The sequence below is a fragment of the Vicugna pacos genome, chromosome 9 (genome assembly GCF_048564905.1).
Source record: "Vicugna pacos chromosome 9, VicPac4, whole genome shotgun sequence".
NCBI lineage: Eukaryota > Metazoa > Chordata > Mammalia > Artiodactyla > Camelidae > Vicugna > Vicugna pacos.
Genome location: NC_132995.1, coordinates 51,030,757 through 51,052,284, shown reverse-complemented (window position 1 = coordinate 51,052,284; position 21,528 = coordinate 51,030,757). Strand labels below are relative to the sequence as shown.

Genomic DNA, 21,528 nt, shown 5'->3' with positions numbered 1-21,528 from the left:
ACCTGAACAGGTCTTTGAAAGAAATAAGTTTGAAAAATATCCACAATATAGTAACTGGCTTACTCATATTTTATGCCTTCAGGGCTAAACATTAATAACTAAACCTTGACATTTAAATTCTTCCCAGGTCCTGAATCAAATAAAGCTGATGAGTATCCCCCTGCCTGGTCCACAACTGAGCCACACCCAGGATAACCCCAGAGAGGAAGACAGCTCTTCTTCCAGAAAGTCCATCAACAGGGTCACATGTGCACTCACAAGGACACTTCTGAATTAAGACGTATACAACTAGATTGTCTACTGAAAGAACACATCACAATGCAAGGACATTCCAGAATAATTTTGCAGAGTTGAGAATTCAATGTAATTCCTCCCTGGAATAATTCAACAAAACCAAAGAAACTGGTCTATGTAGATGACCAAATTTGATCAAAGTATGGCAAATGATTCAGAGTTCCTGGGTTTCAGGAAAATAATTTGAGGTGATCTATTTTCTGTAGTGCTGAGACTTCAAAGTAAATAAATAAAATATGAGAATTAAAAGGATCGTGTGTTTAGTGGCTGCTTATGAAATGGTACAAAAGGTGTGTAGTTTTTCACTCCTTTCTCTACCATTTATCCCTTGTTGACCTTGGACAATTTATCTAACCCAGTCTCTGGTCATTTGTAAGGTGGGGACACTATCACCAACCTCAGATGACTGTTGTGAAGATGAAATGGAACAGCCAATGTAAAGTACTTTGCATAGTGTCTAGTGCATGGCAGCTGTCATTAAGTAATAGTAATTTTTGCAAAGGGCAAGGCAATATTATACCTTTATTACACAGTTTTCAAACATGGGCTTATCAGGACTTGGAAGCTACAATGATGGGTCCTCTGATAACTCAGAATTAAGAAAGCCCCCATCACAAAGGAAACTTTAAAATACACCATGGATCACAGGGGAGAGATAAATTAGGAGTTTGGGATTAACAGATACACATTACTACATATAAAGTAGATAAACAACAGGGACCTACTGTATAGCATAGGGAACTATATTCAATTTCTTGTAATAACATAACAGAAAAGAATCTGAAAAAAATATGTATGTATAACTGAATCACTTTGCTATACAACTGGAACTAACATTGTAAATCAACTACACGTCAATAAAAATAAAATTTAAAAAAATCCATACCTAAAAAATAAAAAATTTAAGCATGTAAAGCCACTGAATACAACTTTAGTTGTTTCATATAGTTTGGAAATTTCTGATTTTATTAATTTTATAATTTGTATTTAGTTAATTGTTAATACAATTTCTGATGTTAATCACAAATTATTTTTAAAATATTTGCATTTGGCTTTGTTATTGTTACTTTTTTTTAACATTTTTTATTGATTTACAATCATTTTACAATGTGTCAAATTCCAGTGTTCAGCACAATTTTTCAGTCATTCATGGACATATACACACTCATTGTCACATTTTTTTCTCTGTGAGTTGTTATTGTTACTTTTTATATTTATTTCTGATCATGATTTTTTGAAGTATTCCATAAACTTGTAATAAGATATACTCTGTCTTTCACTCTTTTTTAACTTAATTTAATTTTATTTTTTGACAGGGAGTTAATTAGGTTTATTTATTTATTTTTAGAGGAGGTATTGGGGATTGAACCCAGGACCTCATGCATGCTAAGCATGCAATTTTTCAATATATAAAATCAATCTTATGTAAAAAAATACAGCATGGATCTTACTGGCAAGCTTCAGAGAGAGCAGAGTTGGAGGGGAAGACAGGCAAGGAGAGCCAGAGAGAAGCGTGTGGGAGAGGCCACAGAGGGAGAGGAGGGGAAGGGGGGTGGAGCTTCAGGGAGGGTCTGGCCTCCTGGAGGAAGAAGCTCTTAACAAGCTGAGCCTCCTGCAAGTTACAGGTATAAACTCTGGAAAAAAATACAAAAGACAACTGCCTGAGGACTCTGGAGACTGAGCAGAAGCAGGCAGATTTGGGTAAGAAGCTGAAAGTTAAACAAGCACCCCATGTGGAGTGAGTTTCCGGTTCTTTGGTAGTTCTGGCCCAAGGCAGCCTGGGGCTGGCAGCTTTAGGTAGCAAAACCCCTAGAGAAAACCCTGCCACTGCGTCAGGGGAGCGTGTCTTGGGGCAACAAGGACCACCAAGGTGTACAGGGGTCTCAGGAAGACGGAGGTACAGAAGAGCCCCTAAAGTGATGCGCACCCCCTGCTGCCAGTCTGACTGACACTGGGTCCACGAATGTTTGTACCTGAGGCTCAGGAACTAAACTGAGGTCCGGGCTGCTGCCCGCCACGGGTGTGACAGTGCCGCAGGAGTCTAACCAGGTCCAGTGCCCACCAAATGCTTGGAGAAGCCCTCCGAAGCAACAGAAGAGACTGCAGGGTCTCAACAATGTCCCATTCACAGCGCCCCGATGCAATCCAGAATTATTCAACAAAAGGAGAGCCAGGAAAATGAGAACCCCTTCCCAAGGAAATACACAGTCCACAGACGCCAACTCTGAGATGACTCAGGTGCTGGGATTATCGACTAGGCAAGGACTTGAACGCAGCTACCATGACTGTGCTCTCTCAGTAAGGGAAAGGAAAACAAGCTCATGAGGAAAAGACAGACCGCAGCAGAGAAAGTTTAAAAATCTAATATGCTACCTGAAGAAACTAGAAAAGGAAGGACAAAATAAACCCAAAATAAGTAAAAGGAAGGAAATAATACAGACAAGAGAAACCAATGAAACAGAAAACACGGAGAAAATTAACATCAATGCATAGCTGGTTTAGAGAAGATGGGTGGGTGCAGTGGCAGGCTCTGCCAACAGAGGGCGCCGGAGGACAGCAAGGCTGGGGAGCGGAAAGGCCTTCCCTGACGTCAGTGGCCTTTTTCTTCCTCCTACTGCTCTGCCACCTCCTGTGTGCAGTAGCCCCAGAGGTGCTCTGCTCAGCAAGGTCCTCTGCCAACCAGCAAGCAGCTTCCTGTGCACCACCTCCGGTGTCGGCACCCCAGGGCTCTGCCACATCGTGGGCCACAGCACACCCTCCTCCACTGAACTGAATTCCAGCCTTGTAGGGTGGGGAAGGCCCTTCCCAGTTTGCTCCTTCCTGGGGTATTTTCTTCAGTGCTAAATGCTGTAGTTGCACTTCTTTCATTGGCTATTTCTGCATTCATCAGTCCCCTCTCACCTGTCAGCAGCTAATCACTCTTATTAGTTAATAATTACATATATTGAATTTTCCCTGTTCAGATTATTGGTGTGGTTTCTGTCTCCTGACTGCACCAGGGTGGAAACAGAACGGCCAGGAGTGGGGTTCGTCTCCCAGCCTCTTGATCATGTCTTACAAAGGCATGTGTGGTACCTGCTACTTTCCAATCATCAGATCCAAACAGCATCATGTGGTCAAGGGGCAGACCAACCAGATGTTTCATGGGACGTCAAGGAGATCAAAATCTCTGGCGACTAATAGTATGTGGCAGACCGTGGAACTGACACAGTCCTGAGGCAAGACTGTGCAGGGCTACTGGTGGTCCCACCAGGCAAAAGGAATGGCTCCTGGTGTTCCCTGCAAACTGGTGTGAAGAAAAGCATCAGCCAGGCCAGCAGCAGCACACCAAGGCCAGGGATGGTGCTGCATAAAAATACTATCCCTGGGACTGATTCTGTGATCAGCCTAACTGCCTGATTAGGTTAAAGAAAATTCAGTTATTTTCCAAAATCCACCTGACTTTTCTACTTTTTCTAAGTGAATGAAGCAGGGGTGTGACAAGGTAGCACTCACTACTTCTGCATTTTCCAGTCTCTGATGGTGACACTGATGTCTGCACATTTCTCAGGGTGAAATGTTACTTCTGGTTTTCTACCTTGGCAGGGAGGGAAAGTTCTGGTGGCCTTCACTCAACCCTTCCTACCATAATGGTCCCCAACCCACAGGTCAGAGAGCCATGTGGGGATTCAGAAATATATATTCAGCCATCAAAAGATGAAACTTGAATAGTTAACATGATTTACCTATAAAAATGAAAGGGGGAGAGTATCTAGGCTGAGCAAATGCACAAAAGGCAGTAAAACCCAGGATGGTTATGAGAAGCAAGCTGGAGTATGGAACATGGGAAAGGGAGAAACTGAAAATGGTGGAACATTTTTCTCAACCTCAGATCATGGAGGACCATGAGTAGGAAGCTAAATACTATTATCTTTATTTGGAAAGCAATAGGGAAATACGAAGAATTTCTATCAGGATAAAATGACCAAAGTCAGAGTAATCTCTCAAAAGCACAAGTAGGCGAAAGTATTAGAGGAGACTGGTGAGAAGGCTAATGACACTGCACGTATGGAAGAGTGAACACACTGGATTAGGGCCCGAGAAGTAAAAGGGTGAATGTGAAAAATGTGACGGGTTAAAAAAAATAAGACTTGGCATCTCATGAGATGTGAAGCACAAGAGAATCAAAGATGACTTTTTTTAAAAATACAGATCACTAAGAAGATGGTAAAAAAGCAAGGATAAAAGGAAGAGAAATAGACACAGTGTCCTCCGGGACATGAAGCTGTTATGATGATTTGGTGTAAGTAATGGCAATTTTCTTGCTTTCCTTCAAACAGTTTTGTTTTTAGTCAAAAACATAGAAAATAATAAGATATGGCATTTTTCCAGGAAAATTTTAACCTAAAAATAGGGAACAAAGACAGGAAAGACAAGAGATTGCTTAAAAACAATAAATGGTCTCCAATCTAATACAGATGGCTCATCTGGCAACCGTTTCCAGAATATGCAAATATAACACATTTGGAAACGTCTGCTCTTTAAAGAAATACACTACACACACACACACACACACACGTGTGTGTGTGTGTGTGTGTGTGTGTGTGTGTGTATATATATATATATATTTTTTTTTTTTTCCCTTTTGTAGATATTTATGGGACAGCCTGTTGATAGCTGAAAAGGTGGACCCTGGGGCCAGAATGCCTTAGTTCAGATCCCAGCTGTGCCGCTTGCTACCCGCATGCCTCTGGGCACATTACTTAACATCTCTGTGTTTTGGTTTCCTCAAATGCAAAACAGGGATAAAAAGAGTACCAGTATCTCCAAGAGTTGTTTTGAAGATTAAATGAGTTAAGTGGGTTAATACACAGCACTTTGTGTTATATATATGTTTAGTGTCATCTAAACAAGAATCCTATATTTTGACAACAGAAATTAAGCTTTCTTCAGCTTATCAACTAACACTGGAGAGCTTTGAAGTAGGGAAACTAAAAACTGGAGGAGAGAGGAGTTCTCTCCTGTGAGTTTTATTTGGAAGTGCTTCTAAATAGCAAGGAAAAAGCAATACTTTAATGTTTAACAATTAAGAACTGAAAGCAAGTCATACACTTATTATGTAAAGCTTATCAACTATAAATATGATAGAAACATAAAGGTTCTAACAATTTATAGCGTATCGAGGGCAGGCTGAAAACTTTACAGCCAGACTTAAGTCTTATACAGTCAAAATAGGGACAAAAAAAAATGGTAAAACAGAAAGCAACCATGACTACTCTAGCAAGTGAGTTACGGCTCTCTTGCTCACACTGCCCGAACAGTAATTCATTGATGGTGAGAAAGACTTATATCAATATTTTATCAGAAACCAAATGTACTGACCACTGCTTGTTAATGAAGTTGGGTAGGCCATCTCAAGTTCATTTGGACAGGAAATTAATGGACTACTTCATACTTTAAACAGTCAGCCCTCACAGTAATAATGCATTAAGTAAGGGAAATTCTCACACCCTTACCAGAGCAAACATTCTCAAAATTGTTCTCACACTTTGTCTAATAAAGTCAGCCCCCTGTAACTGAAGAAAAACAAGGCTATGCAAATATCCTAAATTTAAAATACATGAAAAGCTAGGTACCATGTATATATAATTCTAAAATCTTGGTAACTGCTCATTGTTTGCCCTAATCTGAAATAATTTGAAATATGAATATATGTATGTGTAAGTATGACGGAAACATTTTGCTGTACACCAGAAATTGACACAACATTGTAAACTGACTATACATCAATAAAAAAGGGGGGGAAAATTGTATGAAATGAAACATTATGTTATGGTGCCACCTCCTGGTAACACAGTTGAAATGTTATCACAAGATTAACGTCAGCATGACAGTCTCTCTGTAGGATGTGAACATATTACTGCAGTAAAAATATTGTTTAGTGGTTACAACAATAAAATGTGTGAGAGGAGGGAGAAGGGGGAGGCTGGAAGGACACTGCTGACTCCACCCGACGGGAGGGCATCCTGGCAAATGTTTTAAGAACCTGACAGCACATTTTTTGAGCATCTGATACAGGCTAAACATGATGCTAGAAGCTAGGCTGCAAAGCTGAGGAGCGTGCGGTTAACAACTGCAACCTGAGACAGAGGTGTTATGGAATCACAGACCAAGGAGCCCAACTCAGGCCTTCTCTGGGTACTGACAATAATTAAGCAGCGTTTCAGAAGAGGCCAAGTTAACTTGGTAAACGTGGGACAGGAAATTTTAGGCAAAAAGAACAGTACAAAAGTGAGGAGCTAAGACAATCGTAACGTGTTGGAGGAAAAGTCACTCAGTGGGACTCAAGGGAAGCATCTGGGTTGAAGAGCAGCAGAAAGAGTAGCCACAGGCCATATCACAAAAGGCCATACATGCTAAGTTAAGGAGTTTAAACTTTCTCCTAAAAGCTAACAAAAGTGTCAAGGTCTGACCCAAATTTTAGAAACATTTTCTGATGGTTTTCCTATGAGTTACCAATACTTCTAAAGTCACTGAATAAGTATCTAGTATGCATTAGACATATCTCCTAAACAGATAATTCATTGAAAGAATTTGAAAACAAAACTAAAGAAAGCTACAACATGACTCTGAAAGCATAAAAAAAAAGTTGCAGAGGCTATATGAAATCATTCAAAATTACCTTTTAAACTCATCGTGGTAGAATTCCGACTTGCAAGTTACCATCTCGCCACCCTGGATGTCCTCGCGACTTCTGACTCCCCCAAATACGTACAGTTCCATGGCGACTCCACAGGCTACCGCTCCAAACCTGAAAGGCCACACAGAGAGAGCACACTCAGTACTGGACTCACCACCCAAGATCTGATTCCCTAATTCCTCTTACGCGTGTTTTAGCTCCGGGGCAGGTCAATGTTTCACAAATACGTGGGCCTTCCCTTTTCAGGAAATGGATTATTCGTTTCGTGTCATATAAACCAAATGCCAAGCCAAGTAATAAAAGATGAGTTTGAAAGGAGGGCAAAGCAAAAGCCAGGAGAAGGGGACTCTGCACAGTCCACATTGCGTTCTCCCACCTCCTCTCTTTTAGGGGACAGATAGCCGTCCACTGCTGGGTCCTCGGGTCGTAACACTCCACAGATTCAAACAGTTTTCCATATGAGCCACCACCCATGGCATAGATTTTCTTTTTCATAGCTGCATAGCAGCCAATCTGAAAGGAGAAAGCAACAGTGGGGAAGGAAACATTAATTATTAAAGTCGGATGAGTGAATACTAACTTGGCTAGAGAGCCTGGGGAGATGTCCGGAAAACGATCTGACTGCTAACAGCAAAACTATGGTTTCTTCTAATACGACAACACGGGGCTTTAAAACTGAGAAGGCCGAGGGAAGACTCCTAGAGTTAATCCTTTTCTGAGGAGTAACACTACCTAATACTATTCCACTAAGTGAGATAAGGAAATAAGCCTAATTTTTAAAGGACCTTTCCAGTCTTTCCATTCTTTCACCACTATGTGAAGATTCCAAGATGCAGATTCCATGGAGCAAGATGTCACTCGATTCCTGCCCCGAGTAAGTCAGTTGAAAGGCACAGACAGTGAGTGATCATGTTATGAGTGAACACCTAGGGCACTGGACAAAGCCCTGGCCTGACGATGGACTTCCTGCCGCCACCCAGAATATAAATACTGACCAAGCACTAAGCAGCTCACGTGAGCCATGTGTCTGCTCACTGTGCAAGGAGTACCTTCTGATTAACGTTTCTCCCCAGTCCTGCATGATGATTAAGAAAACAGGCTTGGGAGATCTGGCTCCTGGGCTAGCGCCACCACAAAGCACTTATCAGGTGTAGACCCTGGACACAGTGGTCCCGCCCAGAGCCCACTGCTGGGGTAACCTCTCACACACACAGCTTCCCATCTTGGTGCTAAGGCTGATGACAGTGAAGGCAAGCTACCAACAGAGACAGAACTCTATCGTGTGAATTCTCTTAACACTGCCAATTGTACTAAAAGGCATCTGTAGGAAATGAAGCAACAGTAACTTTAAAGCCCAATTTGTGACTCAGTTATCACAAGGTAATAGTTCTCACCTTTCTAACCATGGTCAAATCAGGTTGCTTTGTCCAGGTTTTAGAATAAATATCATAACATTCCATGGAAATCAGCTCTTTTTCACCATCTTCTCCTCCTAAAATGTATAGCATTCCATCTATCTCCACGATTCCAAAGTTGTGTCTTGCCTGAAAAGACATCAAAGATCTTAGACAAAACGCCAACTAATCAGACTGAAAACTGATATTCATACATTTAATAAAAATGACTTATACCACTATATCCCAGCATTCCAGCAAGGAGGTCCCAGGCTCAAAACCATCTCTCTAAAATATTTCTGAAGACTTCCCTAGTAGCTCACTCTCCATCACAATGGACAGAGAACCCCATCCAGGAATTTCCCAGAACTAGCAAATTACATGCATGGTGAATTCACTGGCAGAACCATCACTTTCTACTCAAAACAGCTCACAGCAAGAAAAACAACTATTGCCTTCCGGTTCAATAAAATGATCTTTGTACAGCAATGGGCAGAAAGTGGTTCCAAGTGAAGGTGTGAAAGACAAGGAAGATTTGTGGCAAGAGGGCTGTCTGTGGCTGGGAGAGGCTGGGGAGGACCCGGCGGGGGACTGTCTGGAGTGAGCAAGCCCGAGGTGTGGCACACTCATCCATGCATGGTACTTCCTTTGTGCCCAGCATGACTCTAGCATGGAAGAGAGAGTACCGGACAGACAGACAAAATCCCTGCCATCTGAAAGGATGTACGAATGATTCAAACAAGACTCTCCAGGGTATGAAGAGAAAGGAAGCAGGAGAGGAGAAAGTGGGGAGCCAGGGGCCAGGGGAGGCCTCACTGGGAAGGAGCTACTGGGACAAACACCAAAGGAAGGAAGGAAGGAAGTGGCATGCCACGTGGCATCTGGCAAAGGTCCTGGCAAGGGTCTGGAAGCCAGCGCACTTCTAGAAGGGCTGAGAAACTGCAGGGAGGCCAGACTGAGCAGAAGGAAGGCACATAGAGGAGCACCAGGAGGGTGGGCACTAGGTGGGGTGGGAGGGGTTGGCAGGGCTGCTACTTCTTTTGCAAAACAAACAAAAGGGCTAAAGGGAAAAAAAGAAACACATCGAACAAATTTAAAAAGCAGTATTTTACCTCGTTCATCGGTGGCAACGCAGTCCATGTGTTTGCATCCGGGTCATACTTCTCTCCTGAGCTTAGGGTCTGCTTGTTTTCATCCTGGCCCCCAAATACAAACAAAAAGCCTTCTGCAAAAATCAAAGGAGACACACAAGAAAGTTGAAACATGTTTTCAACACCCATCTCCTGGGAAATATAAATGCCGTCATTGTAGAGACAGTATGTGGAGAAAGCTGCTCTGACAACAATGGACTTGAGATCTTTATCATATTTCACTCGATCCCTGGTGATGGAGCCAAATCTCTGAGTCACTGTGACCATTTTCCTTCACCTGGGGTCTCTGAGCAGATTCCCACTACCCTGCAGCTTAAAAGGACCACTGACACCACCCACCCGGTCACCCAGTGACTCTGCGTTATCTCAGCACATTTATTCTGCCCCCAGGCTCCATGAGTCTCGCACAGCATCTGAAACACAGCTCACATCTACGCATCCAAGACCGCAGGAACACTCAGGTCCGGACACCAGTGTGCACATAATTTTTGAACTTCCTAACTTGGATAATGGTAGTTTAGGTTATTCTACCAACACTTCAAGACTACTTTGTTTTAAAAATGTTTTATCTAGTTAGATAGAATATTTTTAAAATAAAATAGTCTTCTTAAAGGAGAAGAAGCCAACAAGACAATACGGTGAAACTAAAGGGGAACGTGGGCCCTAGAGAGGTTACCACGCATGGAAACCATTTAGCTCTGAGGGCATGCAGCCATCTGGGAAAAACTCAATTTTTCTTTTAATGGCTTTTAGGGATGAAAAAAGACAGAAATCTAAATCCCAGGCCCACAGAGAGTGTGGCTTCTGGCAGGAGAGGCTCTCCAAGTTCTAATCCTCAGGATGAAGACCAACTAGAACTGGAAGCCAGATTTAAAATCTCCTTGCTCGTCTAGGAAATCTCAACATTTGAATTTGATATTCAGTAATTACAAATTAGTAGCATTTTCAGGCAACTGGCAGAAACAAATGCAAAACTTCCATGGAAAAAAGCACCTTTATCTGAGTTTTAGAGTCTAACATTCTAAGATTTTAAAACATCAAATTATTCCCATAAATAAGTTTTAATAAAATGATCAGCACCTGGACAAAGATACTCAGTTAGACAAAGGAACTAGACTCTGCGAAGAATCAGCAGAAGCGGAAAATAGTAAGTAGTCTTGCAAAAGTTTCAAATGTCAAATAGTAGAATAATCAGAAAGATGATAAAACAACAATGCTTACTATGTTTAAAAAATAAAGGACAAATTGAAGATAACTCTATAGCATGGACTACAGCAGTGAAATAGCAGATTTGAAAAAAAATTTAAAGATAATTTCTAGAAATAAAAAAAGATGGAAGTAGATAAAATTCAATGGATAGATTTAATGGCAGACTCGTCACAGTTAAAGAAAAAATTCATTAAACGGAAGATACATCAAAAGAAATCACAAAGAAGGCAACACGGAGAGGCAAAAGATGAAAAACAAAACAAAGAAGGTAGCAGGGAGAGGATGGAGTAAAAAGGTCTAGTCATGTTTAATCTGACTTCCAAAGGCAGAGGGAGAGAGAACAGAGCAAGGACAACATGTGAAGACACACGAGTAAGAAATCAGATTTGCTGAAAAGGCCAAACCACAGAGTCAAGATGCCCAACAATCCACAAATATGGTAAAATTTCAAATAAAATATTCACTTAAGCACACCAGAGTGAAATGGCAGAAAAATAAAGACAAAAAGAAAATCTTAAATACAGCTCAAAGACAGAGCTTGAGACTGACAACGGGCTCAACAATGAAAGACAGAAGTCAGTGGAAAAATATCTTCAGTGTGCTAAACAGTAGTGGATGCCACCCAGGGGGAGGGCACACCTCAGTGGCAGAGTGCGTGCTTCGCATGCATGAGGTCCTGGGTTCAATCCCTAGTACCTCCATACACAAACAAACAAACCTAATTATTCCCCACCCCCAAAAAACCCAAACAAAAACCAAAATGAAACAAATAAAAAATAGTGGATGCCAACCAAAAATTCTATACCCAACAAAAATAAGGATGAAGGCAAAATAATGACATTTTTAGACAAACAAATGGAAGAATTTGCTACCAGTAGACCCACATTGAAGAAAATTCAAAAGGATTAACTGTAGAGAGAAGGAAAATGATCCTAGATGGAAAGTCTGAGGAGTAAGAGGGAAAAACAAAGAAAGTGGTAAAGATGTGAATAAATCTAAACGAATACTATCTACAGATACATGTGTAAGACAGATAAACAGAACATATGTATATATGTAAATATTTACTTATAAATAGTCATGTATTTCAATACTGTGAAACTGTGGAACATGAAAAATGGAGTATAAATGTACTGATTAACTTTAGACTTTGCTAACTTAACAATACACGCTGTGGATTCTAAGATAACTTCCAAGGAAATACAGGTACAGAATTTAACTTTTAACCTGGTAGGGAGGGGAAAAACTGAGTGACAATGAAAGTCAAACTTTTTTTTTTTAAAGGCCAGAAAAGAGAAGTGTGGAACAGGCCGGACAAATAGAACTACGCCATCATTTCACGACTTTGGTCAACACAACTGGACACAATTCATTTCCTCATTGTATCAAGTATCTGAAACACCAACCCCTCTAGGAAATCTGACAATTAGTGATACAGGAACTTTTGTGGTGGGTGTGCATGAAAATTGTGCACGTGTGTACACAGTATGGGAGGAAAATTTAAGGATGCTAAATCTGGGAAGACAGAACAGGGAAATCAGACCCACATCCTGTTGGCTACACAACTCCATCCAGCTGATTATTGCAGATAAATACTACACTTATTGTAGAACTCATAAATTGATTCTATTTCTATTCTATAGCTTTAGACATTTGTAAAATATGGTATGGTGTGGTACAGCTTAAACATTTTAAGGTAATGTTAGTGGGCAAGCAGAGACCATAAAAGAAGGATTTCAGGAGGACTGCTGACAATAATTTGAATTAAAGAAAATGGTACTAGTGGGGTGAACCCTTAAAAGGCAGATTCAAGGTGAAGGGAGAGGTAGACAGGACAAGCTCTCCCACCACCTCCTGGGGTGAGAGCTTTGAATAATGTGAAGCTGTTTCTGAACTTGCAAAGTTCAAGTGAAACACACTCCCATAGTAAAATAACTTTAAGCCATAACCAATATACGTAATGCTTTCTGAAGTTTCATATGAAATGCCTGTTTTTACGTGACACTTTCATTTTGAATACAGTTACAAGTTGTGATTCCAAGTTGCAAGATGGGGGACTATCACGGTGCAAAGAAACTCTGTGTGTCAGGTGTGATCACACAGCTAATGGGGTGGTAACAGTCACTGAGTTTTGCTCTTCTGCCATTTAAGTCATCAAATAAAGTGCTTCTCTACTAATATCTTAAAACTAGCTATGTATTTAAGACTCGGGAGCAAGAAAGACTGACAGCAGACACTCTTCTTACCATAGTCTTAAAAGCTAGAGCTCCCCTGAAACTGTCATCACAGAGAGATAATAAAATTGTATCTTTAAAAGGTTTTGAGTCATTCTGCACAACCCTGCAATTCCGTATTCCTTGCTCTTGTGTTTAAGTGAAGTTGACCACAGCACGGTACCTGCAGAGAGAACTCCATGGTTGATTCTCGGCATGCTTAAAGGCGCCAGCTCGATCCAAAGCTGCCGATTGGGGTCGTAGAGTGGGCACATGCATCGCATTGCTGCTGTGGGTTTCCGTGAACTAAGGAAATAATTGATTGGCAGTTAATGTGCCTCATGTAGTTCTGCTTATAATAACTATGACTAGTTTTACTGCTCTGAACAATGTTTCAAACGTTAAAAAAAACTACTGCTATTATGTGTTAGATTTTGAAAAATATGTATGAATTCTTGTTTATGTGGAAATCCCTCTTCCATCATACCACTAGTCAAACAGCTCACAACCACACTTACACTCTCTCTTCTCCACCGACGGTCACGATGCATTCTGAGTACCCCCGGGGCTTGAAGTTGGCCAGCATGGCCTCGCCCTGCTGCGGCTGGCTCAGGGGTATGTTGCTGCACTCCTTGACGATCTCTCGGACTAACGGTTCATTCAGCATCTGTTCCCGTAAGTAGCTGGAGTCTAACCCTGAAACCCACAGCGCTGACATAACATCCTTCATGTGGACCTGCAGAGGAGGGCAGAGCACGGGGTGGACACAAGGGAAAGGGGACACGGTTTTTAGAACATACATTTTCCGACTCGTGGGAAAGTAAAATTGCTGGCACTGACAGTCAGCTTCGCAACAGCAGGTGTAAGTGGCCATACTGCTTGGATGTGCTTAGTGGCCCCTTTCCTTCTACTTTCCATGGCTTTGATAAACAAAAGTTTAATTTAAAAAATCATCACTTCACATTTATATCTGATATATCACTGCATAGTTTCAAGCAGCTTTCTTCACACCCAAAACAGTTCCCACAGCAAAGTGAAACTTAGAAGAACTCTGCTATGAGCTGCTGTATTTCACATACTTGGATGTGCTGTGAGTTAAATCACATTTAAAAATAAGCATTATATACAGCAACATTGTGACAGAATATGGTAGATTTGATAATGAAAATGCATCAACATTAATGTTACAGGAAATTATCTGAAAAAGCACCCCCACAAATTCTGATAATCATCATCATCATCATCATTCCTCCAGTAAATACTGTAATAAATTACCTAACATGTATAATATGAATTATATATTTTTCAAGCTTAATCATTAAACTCAACCCAACAGACGACAGCATCCTACATACATAAGGTGACTAGTCTGTCTTGGTTTTGAAATCGTCATTTAAGATACACTCTTCTATACTCTGAGTAATAAAAGCCAACAGATTAACCAAAACATGAAGTATCTCTTGTTTCCCTCCCAGCCACTTCATCTCACATGTCCTCACCACTTTAAGGCAAGAAAAGGGTTAGAGAGAAGCTACTCTGGTGGTCGCAGCAAGATGGAAACCCTATCTCCCTCCCTAATTTACCATCAGTGTGGAAGAGAGAACGCTAACTGTACCAACTGTGCTGAGACCACAAACGTGGTTTCTAAATGCACATGCTCATGGGCTTGCAGAATTTAGAAACTACAAGATAATCATCAAAACATAAGTCAAGAGTTACTAAGGACAATTAAAAATGTAATTATGCATTCTGAAAGCCACTCTGAAACCTAATACATTTCTTTATTTTGAATACAGTAACCGAAGCCAGTCTCTAATTTATAAATAGTGGATGTAAAGCCTTGTGAATCTGCTCCCTCCAACAATGTATTATCAGTTTGGATCTCAAGCCTGATATTCTCTAAGACTCTTCCTTCCCAGGCTGTCACTCCTAGAACCTTCATGAACCTGCCATGAAAACTCCAGAATACTATCCGCTTTCTCCTCAACTGGTGTCAATCACTCCAGGGAGAGCCTATGGCCCTCGCCCCTCACCCCTCTGCCAGGACTCCACGCACCCTTTCCTCACCCCACTGCCTGCATCAGAGACCCTCTAGGGGTTAGCCCGACACTGTAGTGGGAAGTATGCTCAAAGCTAGGGTGAGGAGTACACGGTGCATTGCTATACTCTCCAGCTTAAGCCTGAAATACATTTTCCCACTAAAAACAACATTCAGAGGACATTATGTTACTTATAAGTATTAACACTTTCATTGGGTTACAAGGACTTTGGCAGACTGGTCTGGAAAACCAACTGCTTTAGTGATCCAACAGGAAGATGCTTTACAGGTTATCTTTCAGATCACAACTTTAAGTCTTTCAAGTTGAAAGAGAATGAAAAAATACCTTGAATTTGGATTAAAAATAAACAAATAAATGAATGAGCAAGTGAAAAGGCAAAGTCAGATCCCACTATGAAGTGCAAGTACCTTTCTTATTTCTGTGTCATGTGCTATCCATCGAATGACTGCTTCAAACACGTATCTTTCATTGCCAACATTTAACTTCTCAAGAGAAATCACTTCTTTAAGCTTCTGAGGACTCAGTTCTAGGAATTCTTCTGTGCTGCTGACGTCCCGGAAATGAGTCTCCAGGTACTCGGTGGCCAGGTAGTGGACGTGGTGCAGGCAGTAATGAAGTGCAAAGTCTCGGATCCCGATGCAGTTCTCAGCAGCAATGCAGCCTTCTAAAAACTCACAGCACAGGGTCTTCAGATCCGTCAGCAGGAGCAGGTCTGCGGCCTGCACAACATCTTGGATGGTATCTTCATTTAGCCGAATCTGTAAGGATAATCAGAGATATTTTATATTGGAATGTATGTATTTAGAACTCAAACCACTAATCTATTAGGCTGAACCACATGAAAGCTCCATTTCTGTAGGTCAAAGATGACTGGAAATTGGCAATTTCGTATAGTTCAACACAGTACTTTGTTTTCAAGAAGAGTTGGAGGGCACCAAGGAGCCTTCAGTTAACACAGGCAGGTTAACTGGCTGGTTAACTTTCCCCAGCTCCTTCCTCGCTTTACTGATGTTAACCACCAATAACCCCTCCAAGGGGAACTGTCCATGGTGCTCACTTCTATACTTAGGAGGAAAAACCTCCAATGACTGAAATGCTTAGGAAGTGGCAAGTTCTGCATTTTATGCTAAACTGAAGGCAATCTCTTTAAATCCTAGCACCCGAACTGATGAAAATCTTGCCTCCAATTATACTAGGTACACTCTTTTGCCAATGGTATGCCAAAGACTGTATACTGCCCCTTCAAGACAGGGAGAGGGAGATCCACACTGTCTGGAGCCTCATTCTGAACACCAAACATTGTACTTGGTGTAACAGACACAGTCTGGTCTCAAAGCTACTTTCTGGAGTAAATTCCTAATATGAATTTTTTAAAAAAATCATCATGAACATTTACTCGTCCTTAATTTTCTTCAGTTTTCTGACTGATGCTTCTTCTTTCATCCATGTCAGTTTTTCCATGCACTAGTGGAGCACCATAAAGAAAGAGGCCCCTAAAATACCGCCACAATCACAAGTGGTCCAGATTCTCCCAAAGAATGGGTATTTCTTTAGGAAACGTGAAGGAGAGATTTCGTGGAGGAGTGCAGCAAGAAACGTTTTACCACGATTTACACAATGTGTACATAGATTAAAGAAAAAAAGTGTAACTGTCCCTTGGAAACTGAGCAATAAAACTGGAGAGAAGTTTGTCGAGTAAGCCACAAATTAGGAGAAATTTCCCATTTACGTGACATACTAAATTTAGCCAGAAGACAGCAGATAGCTATAGACTATTTAAATATAGGCATGTGGGGAAAAAAAAAGCAGCACTAAATTCCATACAAATCTAAACTGCCAATTCAGGAGTTTGTTAAGACTTACATTGCAACTGGGGTTTTTAAACCGTAACTAATTTAAATTGGGAACAAAACCTAGACGTCAATTTGTAAATAAGTTTTCAAGTTTCAAATGCAAGCTGGAACATGAATCTGCTCTTACTGGCTTATAACCTGTTATAACTGCCACTGAACTGATTTTACAAGTTAGATAGGAGTTTGGTCCTAAGCTTGGTTCTATGATGCTACAGAGCATCTCCAGCACTTTAAGGGCTGTCCCCAAATGGAATTAAGTTAATTTATTTTTAACAATCATACACATGCACATAACTTTACTTCTACACACTCACCACCTAGGGTTCAGAGAAAAGAGAGAGCAATAACATTATGAAATGAAATAAAAAACTTCAAAAGGGACGAGGGATGACAATCACTGACTCTGGACAGAATGAATGTATTTAGAGAAAGTTAAGCAGTACACTCAGAATATTTAGAAAACATCTAGGAGACAGAGCCTTTACAGAAAGGAAAATTAAAACCAGAATGAAGAAGAAGGAATCAAGGAGACAGCGAGACACCAGCCCTCGAAAGGAGCAGAGATAAAACTCCCTCTCACATAACCAGGCGTAAGGCACACTGACTTCCTCCTGACTCACACCTAACATTAGTCTTCAGAGGCCTCCTACTATACTTAAAATCACATCAATAGGGTAGTAGGGGTTGGAGGAGGGCAAAGAAAAGGAAAGGATCACTGGTCACTAATCACTTTCCTCCTTGGGTTTCACGAAATCCCCAGAAATCTAAGTGGGTCCAGGGAGTATAGGGAAATGAGAAAGAAGGAATGCAGGTGGGACAGGGATGCTGGTCCTCCTGAGGCGACAGGACCAAGGCATCATGAACACAGTGCAGGTGCCTGTCACCTGTGTGAGTCTGGAAGTCTTTATTTCCACAAAGTCACCCCCACTGCCCAGGGAGGCTCCTATTTCCACACTACAGACACAGAAGGAGTCCCCCAACAGTTGTGGGTACAAAGCAAGACTGGAATTAAGATTTAAAAACAAAAAGACAGCGTGTCTCAGACTAGAAGGTGGAGCTCAGAATGGTAGAAACCAAAACTGGGACTTGGGTAAGACCTTACTTCGTCTGCTTTTCTCTGGAGAGCAGAGCCCAGGAAGAACAGCCTCGGGTGCCGGGTCCGGCAGAAGGCCCTCGTCAAGCACACAGCGACAGAAGATGAAGATGACAGTGTGGCTTGGTCACAGAATGGATGAAGGAGACCCTCACCCTGAGCTTGAAAAGCCTCTACTCAGTGCTCCTTCCTCGGTGTCTCATCATACCTGCCCACTGAAGATGTAATCCAGGATCTCTCTCATAACCATTACCGATATCCCTTCAAGTTCAATCTTATAGGTTGATCCATCATCTTTTGGAGGGTTATAGTTTAACTTTGTCCTAAGAAAGGGGAAAAAAATGTAAAATTTCTATGAAAGAACAGAAATAGCTAAAATATTTATGTACCAAATACTCTATAAAGTATATAATTATCAGTATATGAATCCCACCTAGAAAATTTAGTTTGTTAATGTTAGATCAGCATATTTTTATGACTTTCAACTACAAAGCATTTGTTCCAGGATTCAGAGTGCTACTTCTTAAAAACCAAAATGTAACAGACAACCAAAGCACGACGGTCCACGTGAGCAAGGATCTTCACTTCACCTCGGGAACCCCAGGCCCTTTAGGCTTATTTTTCCTATGTATTTAATTATCTACTTATTTTCCTTAATGTGACAAGGACCCCACAAACCTACCACCCAAAACAAAAGCCAGGACCCTGACAATGACCTGCTTCTAACCAAATTGTTCTTTCCCACTAAGCCATTCCTCTCCTGCCCCACTCGAAGTAACTATTATCCTAAATCCTACGTTCAGTTTTCCCTTGCTTTTTTATTTTTGCATCCACGAAATATATATAATCTAAAACACATGTAACTTTATTGATAGTAAATGTATATACACAATTTAAAGTCGTTTCTAGTTTTATAAAAGTGTTTCCTGTTCTCTGTAATCTTTTGGGGCCAACTTTTTTCATTTCATATTATATTGCTATGAGTCATTCATGTGGCTGCATATTTGCATGGGTTCTTTTGTTCTTTCTGCCATATAATATGCTACTGTCCTGCTGATGGGCACTAGACTGTGGCCCCAGGTTTCTAGCACTGTGAACAGCATTGCTCTGACTGTTCTTGTGTATGTCTCCTTTTATAACATACAGAAGAATTTCTCTTGGGTGTATCTCTGGAAATTAAGCTAATTTCTTCTCCACAGTATGAGACAACACTCAATTATTCTCCAAAGTCATTGGAGCAGTTTTCAGCCTCATCTGGTATGTGGAGGGAATCTGCGGACCCACGGACTCCACAGCACTTGACCGACTCTGTCACACTTCCTAAATTCTTCCAATCCAGTGAGTGAAACGTGGTCTCCAGCTGTGGTTGTGATCTGCATTCCCCTCCTTACCCAGGGGCTGAACATCTCCCAAGTCCGTGGTCACATGTGTTTCCTCTTCTGTGAAACACACATTCAGTTCAAGTCTCATTTTTAATTGAGTTAACTGCCCTCCTTATCCTGAACTGTAGGTGTTCTTTATTATATTCTTGATGTTAATCCTTTGGCAAACTTGATGCCTTTTTTTTTTAAGGTGATGAACAATTTGAAAAATAATTTTTCAGTCCATGCTTTTTGTGTGTTGTTTAAGAACGAGTGCTTTTCCCAAGGTCTAAGATACTCCTAATTTAGCAGTGAGGGCAACTAGGGTACAACCAGGGCTGCACTCAAGGTCCCATAAGGCTCGAAGCTGATGGGACGAAGAAGCCATGGTGGGAGGGGTGAATGAGCTAAGTGAGAAGAGAATGACAGAGTTAGGGATTCCCAGGTCCCTGTTCCATGTAGACATGCGACTCCCTAGCCAGGCTAGTCAGGCTCCCCATGGAAGCTCCAGCGGAAGACAGGTGACAAAACTCTGGAGCACGTAAGACAGAGGAAGGGGGGGTCTTTGGACAGGGGATCAGCAGGCACATCTGAATGCAGGTGCACTGCACCAAAAACAGAGAGAGTTAAGAGAGTATTTGCATACTAAATGCTGAGAGCAACAGCCTTTTTTTCCCCCAATTTTGCTCCTAAAATACTGAAAGCCAGACCTCACCCTCCAGGCAAGAAACTGGATGACTTTTCTGGAGTCATCTGATCAGCCCCAAAGGAAAGATCTAAAAGCACAGGTCTGCCTCAGGAAAATGACCCAGCCTGACCACGCAACCGTGAAACCTACTGCCAATAAGCCCAACCTCTGGGCTCTGAACTTCCTGTACATTTTGGAGAGCACTTGTGAACCGTCCTCATGTCACACCACACACAGAAAAGGTAATATGACTCTGGGGTAAACAGATGAGGCCATGTGCGGCCCAGTGGTGGACAGGGGCCCCGGTCTCCCCGATGCTGCCCAGTCACTCTGAGGGCTGTCACCACTGTTATCTTCATACGCTGCAGCATCTTTTTTTGGCACATGCGTTAAGGAACTCTGCTTTAGAGCCCCACTATTAAAACTGAGCAAACAGGACTCAACAGATGTGTGACAAAGAAGAAAGACAGAAACCAAAGTCAACAGGAAATAAGTCAACTTGGAGGAATTACAGATTATGCAAGATGAAAAGTCAAGGGGGAAAAAAAAGAACACCTTTCATTAATATTCCCAAAAAGAAAAGAGAGGATGCTATGCTCATGAAACAAGAATAGGATGCTCTAAAAGGGAACATTCAGAGAACAACAATAACAAGATTTTAAAGACTACAAAAAAAATTTTTAATGTAACATCAAAATTAACAATTGTAGGTATCTGCCAGAAAAGAAAGCAAAAAAGACAAAGGTATAAAATAGATGAGACAAGTTAAAAAAAACTGGAAGATCAGTCTATAAGGTTAACATCTGAAAAACAGGAATGCCCATGCAAAAAAGAATATATTATCATGTGCTCATAACGATGGATAAAAATACCCCTTTCCAAGGAATATCATCATAATACTTCAGAATACCAGAAAGAGAAAACTTCTTACAAGCTTCCAGAAAGAAAAACAGGTTACAGAGAAAGGAATGGGATTAATGACTTCATACCTCTAAATGGAACTTAAATATCCATGTGGAAATGACTCCAAAATTCTGAAGAAAAATTATTTCCAACCTAGATTTTTATAACTAGCTAAACTACCAATCAAATATCAGGACAGAATATACATTTTCACCCATACAAAGTCTCAGAATAATTTATCTCCCATGCACCTTTCTCACAATGCTACTAGAAAAAGTGCTCCAATAAACGTCAAGAAAGAGAAAGATTCTGTACTAAAAACGACGTGATCCAACACAGGAGAGCAGCAAAGGGACCAGTGAAGGATGGTCCTAGGATAACAGCTATGTGCCAGTAGAAGACAGCTGGTCCATTCTGGTGCAATGGGAGGCCTTGGTAGACCTTTAAGAACCTGAAACTGATAGAATACGTAATGCACCTGAAGGTATAAAGATGATACTTAGAGAACCATGCTTCCCCCTTGAATTCCGTATCTGCCATTCCTGCCTCTATAGTTTCTACTGAACTAATAGTTCTACTCAAAAGGCAGCTCTTTTCTGCTTGCCACACCCTAGGTTTATCAATAAATGT

General features: G+C 41.2%; 1 protein-coding gene across 2 annotated transcripts in view; it reads right to left on the bottom strand.

The window, feature by feature from the left end:
* GAN (gigaxonin) overlaps positions 1 to 21,528 on the bottom strand; it is a 59,896-nt gene that overhangs the window by 16,024 nt on the left and 22,344 nt on the right. Inside the window, exons 2-9 of one of the 2 annotated variants that reach the window (XM_006207520.4) lie at positions 18,155 to 18,269; positions 15,408 to 15,758; positions 13,459 to 13,676; positions 13,125 to 13,246; positions 9,480 to 9,592; positions 8,368 to 8,517; positions 7,350 to 7,486; positions 6,956 to 7,084 (exon numbers count right to left, since the gene is read on the bottom strand). In XM_006207520.4, coding sequence (XP_006207582.1) covers positions 6,956 to 7,084; positions 7,350 to 7,486; positions 8,368 to 8,517; positions 9,480 to 9,592; positions 13,125 to 13,246; positions 13,459 to 13,676; positions 15,408 to 15,758; positions 18,155 to 18,269 — 1,335 coding nt within the window. Of the gene's footprint in view, positions 1 to 6,955; positions 7,085 to 7,349; positions 7,487 to 8,367; positions 8,518 to 9,479; positions 9,593 to 13,124; positions 13,247 to 13,458; positions 13,677 to 15,407; positions 15,759 to 17,955; positions 18,094 to 18,154; positions 18,270 to 21,528 lie in introns of those variants that run through there. The other variant, XM_072967805.1, reaches the window with a different exon arrangement.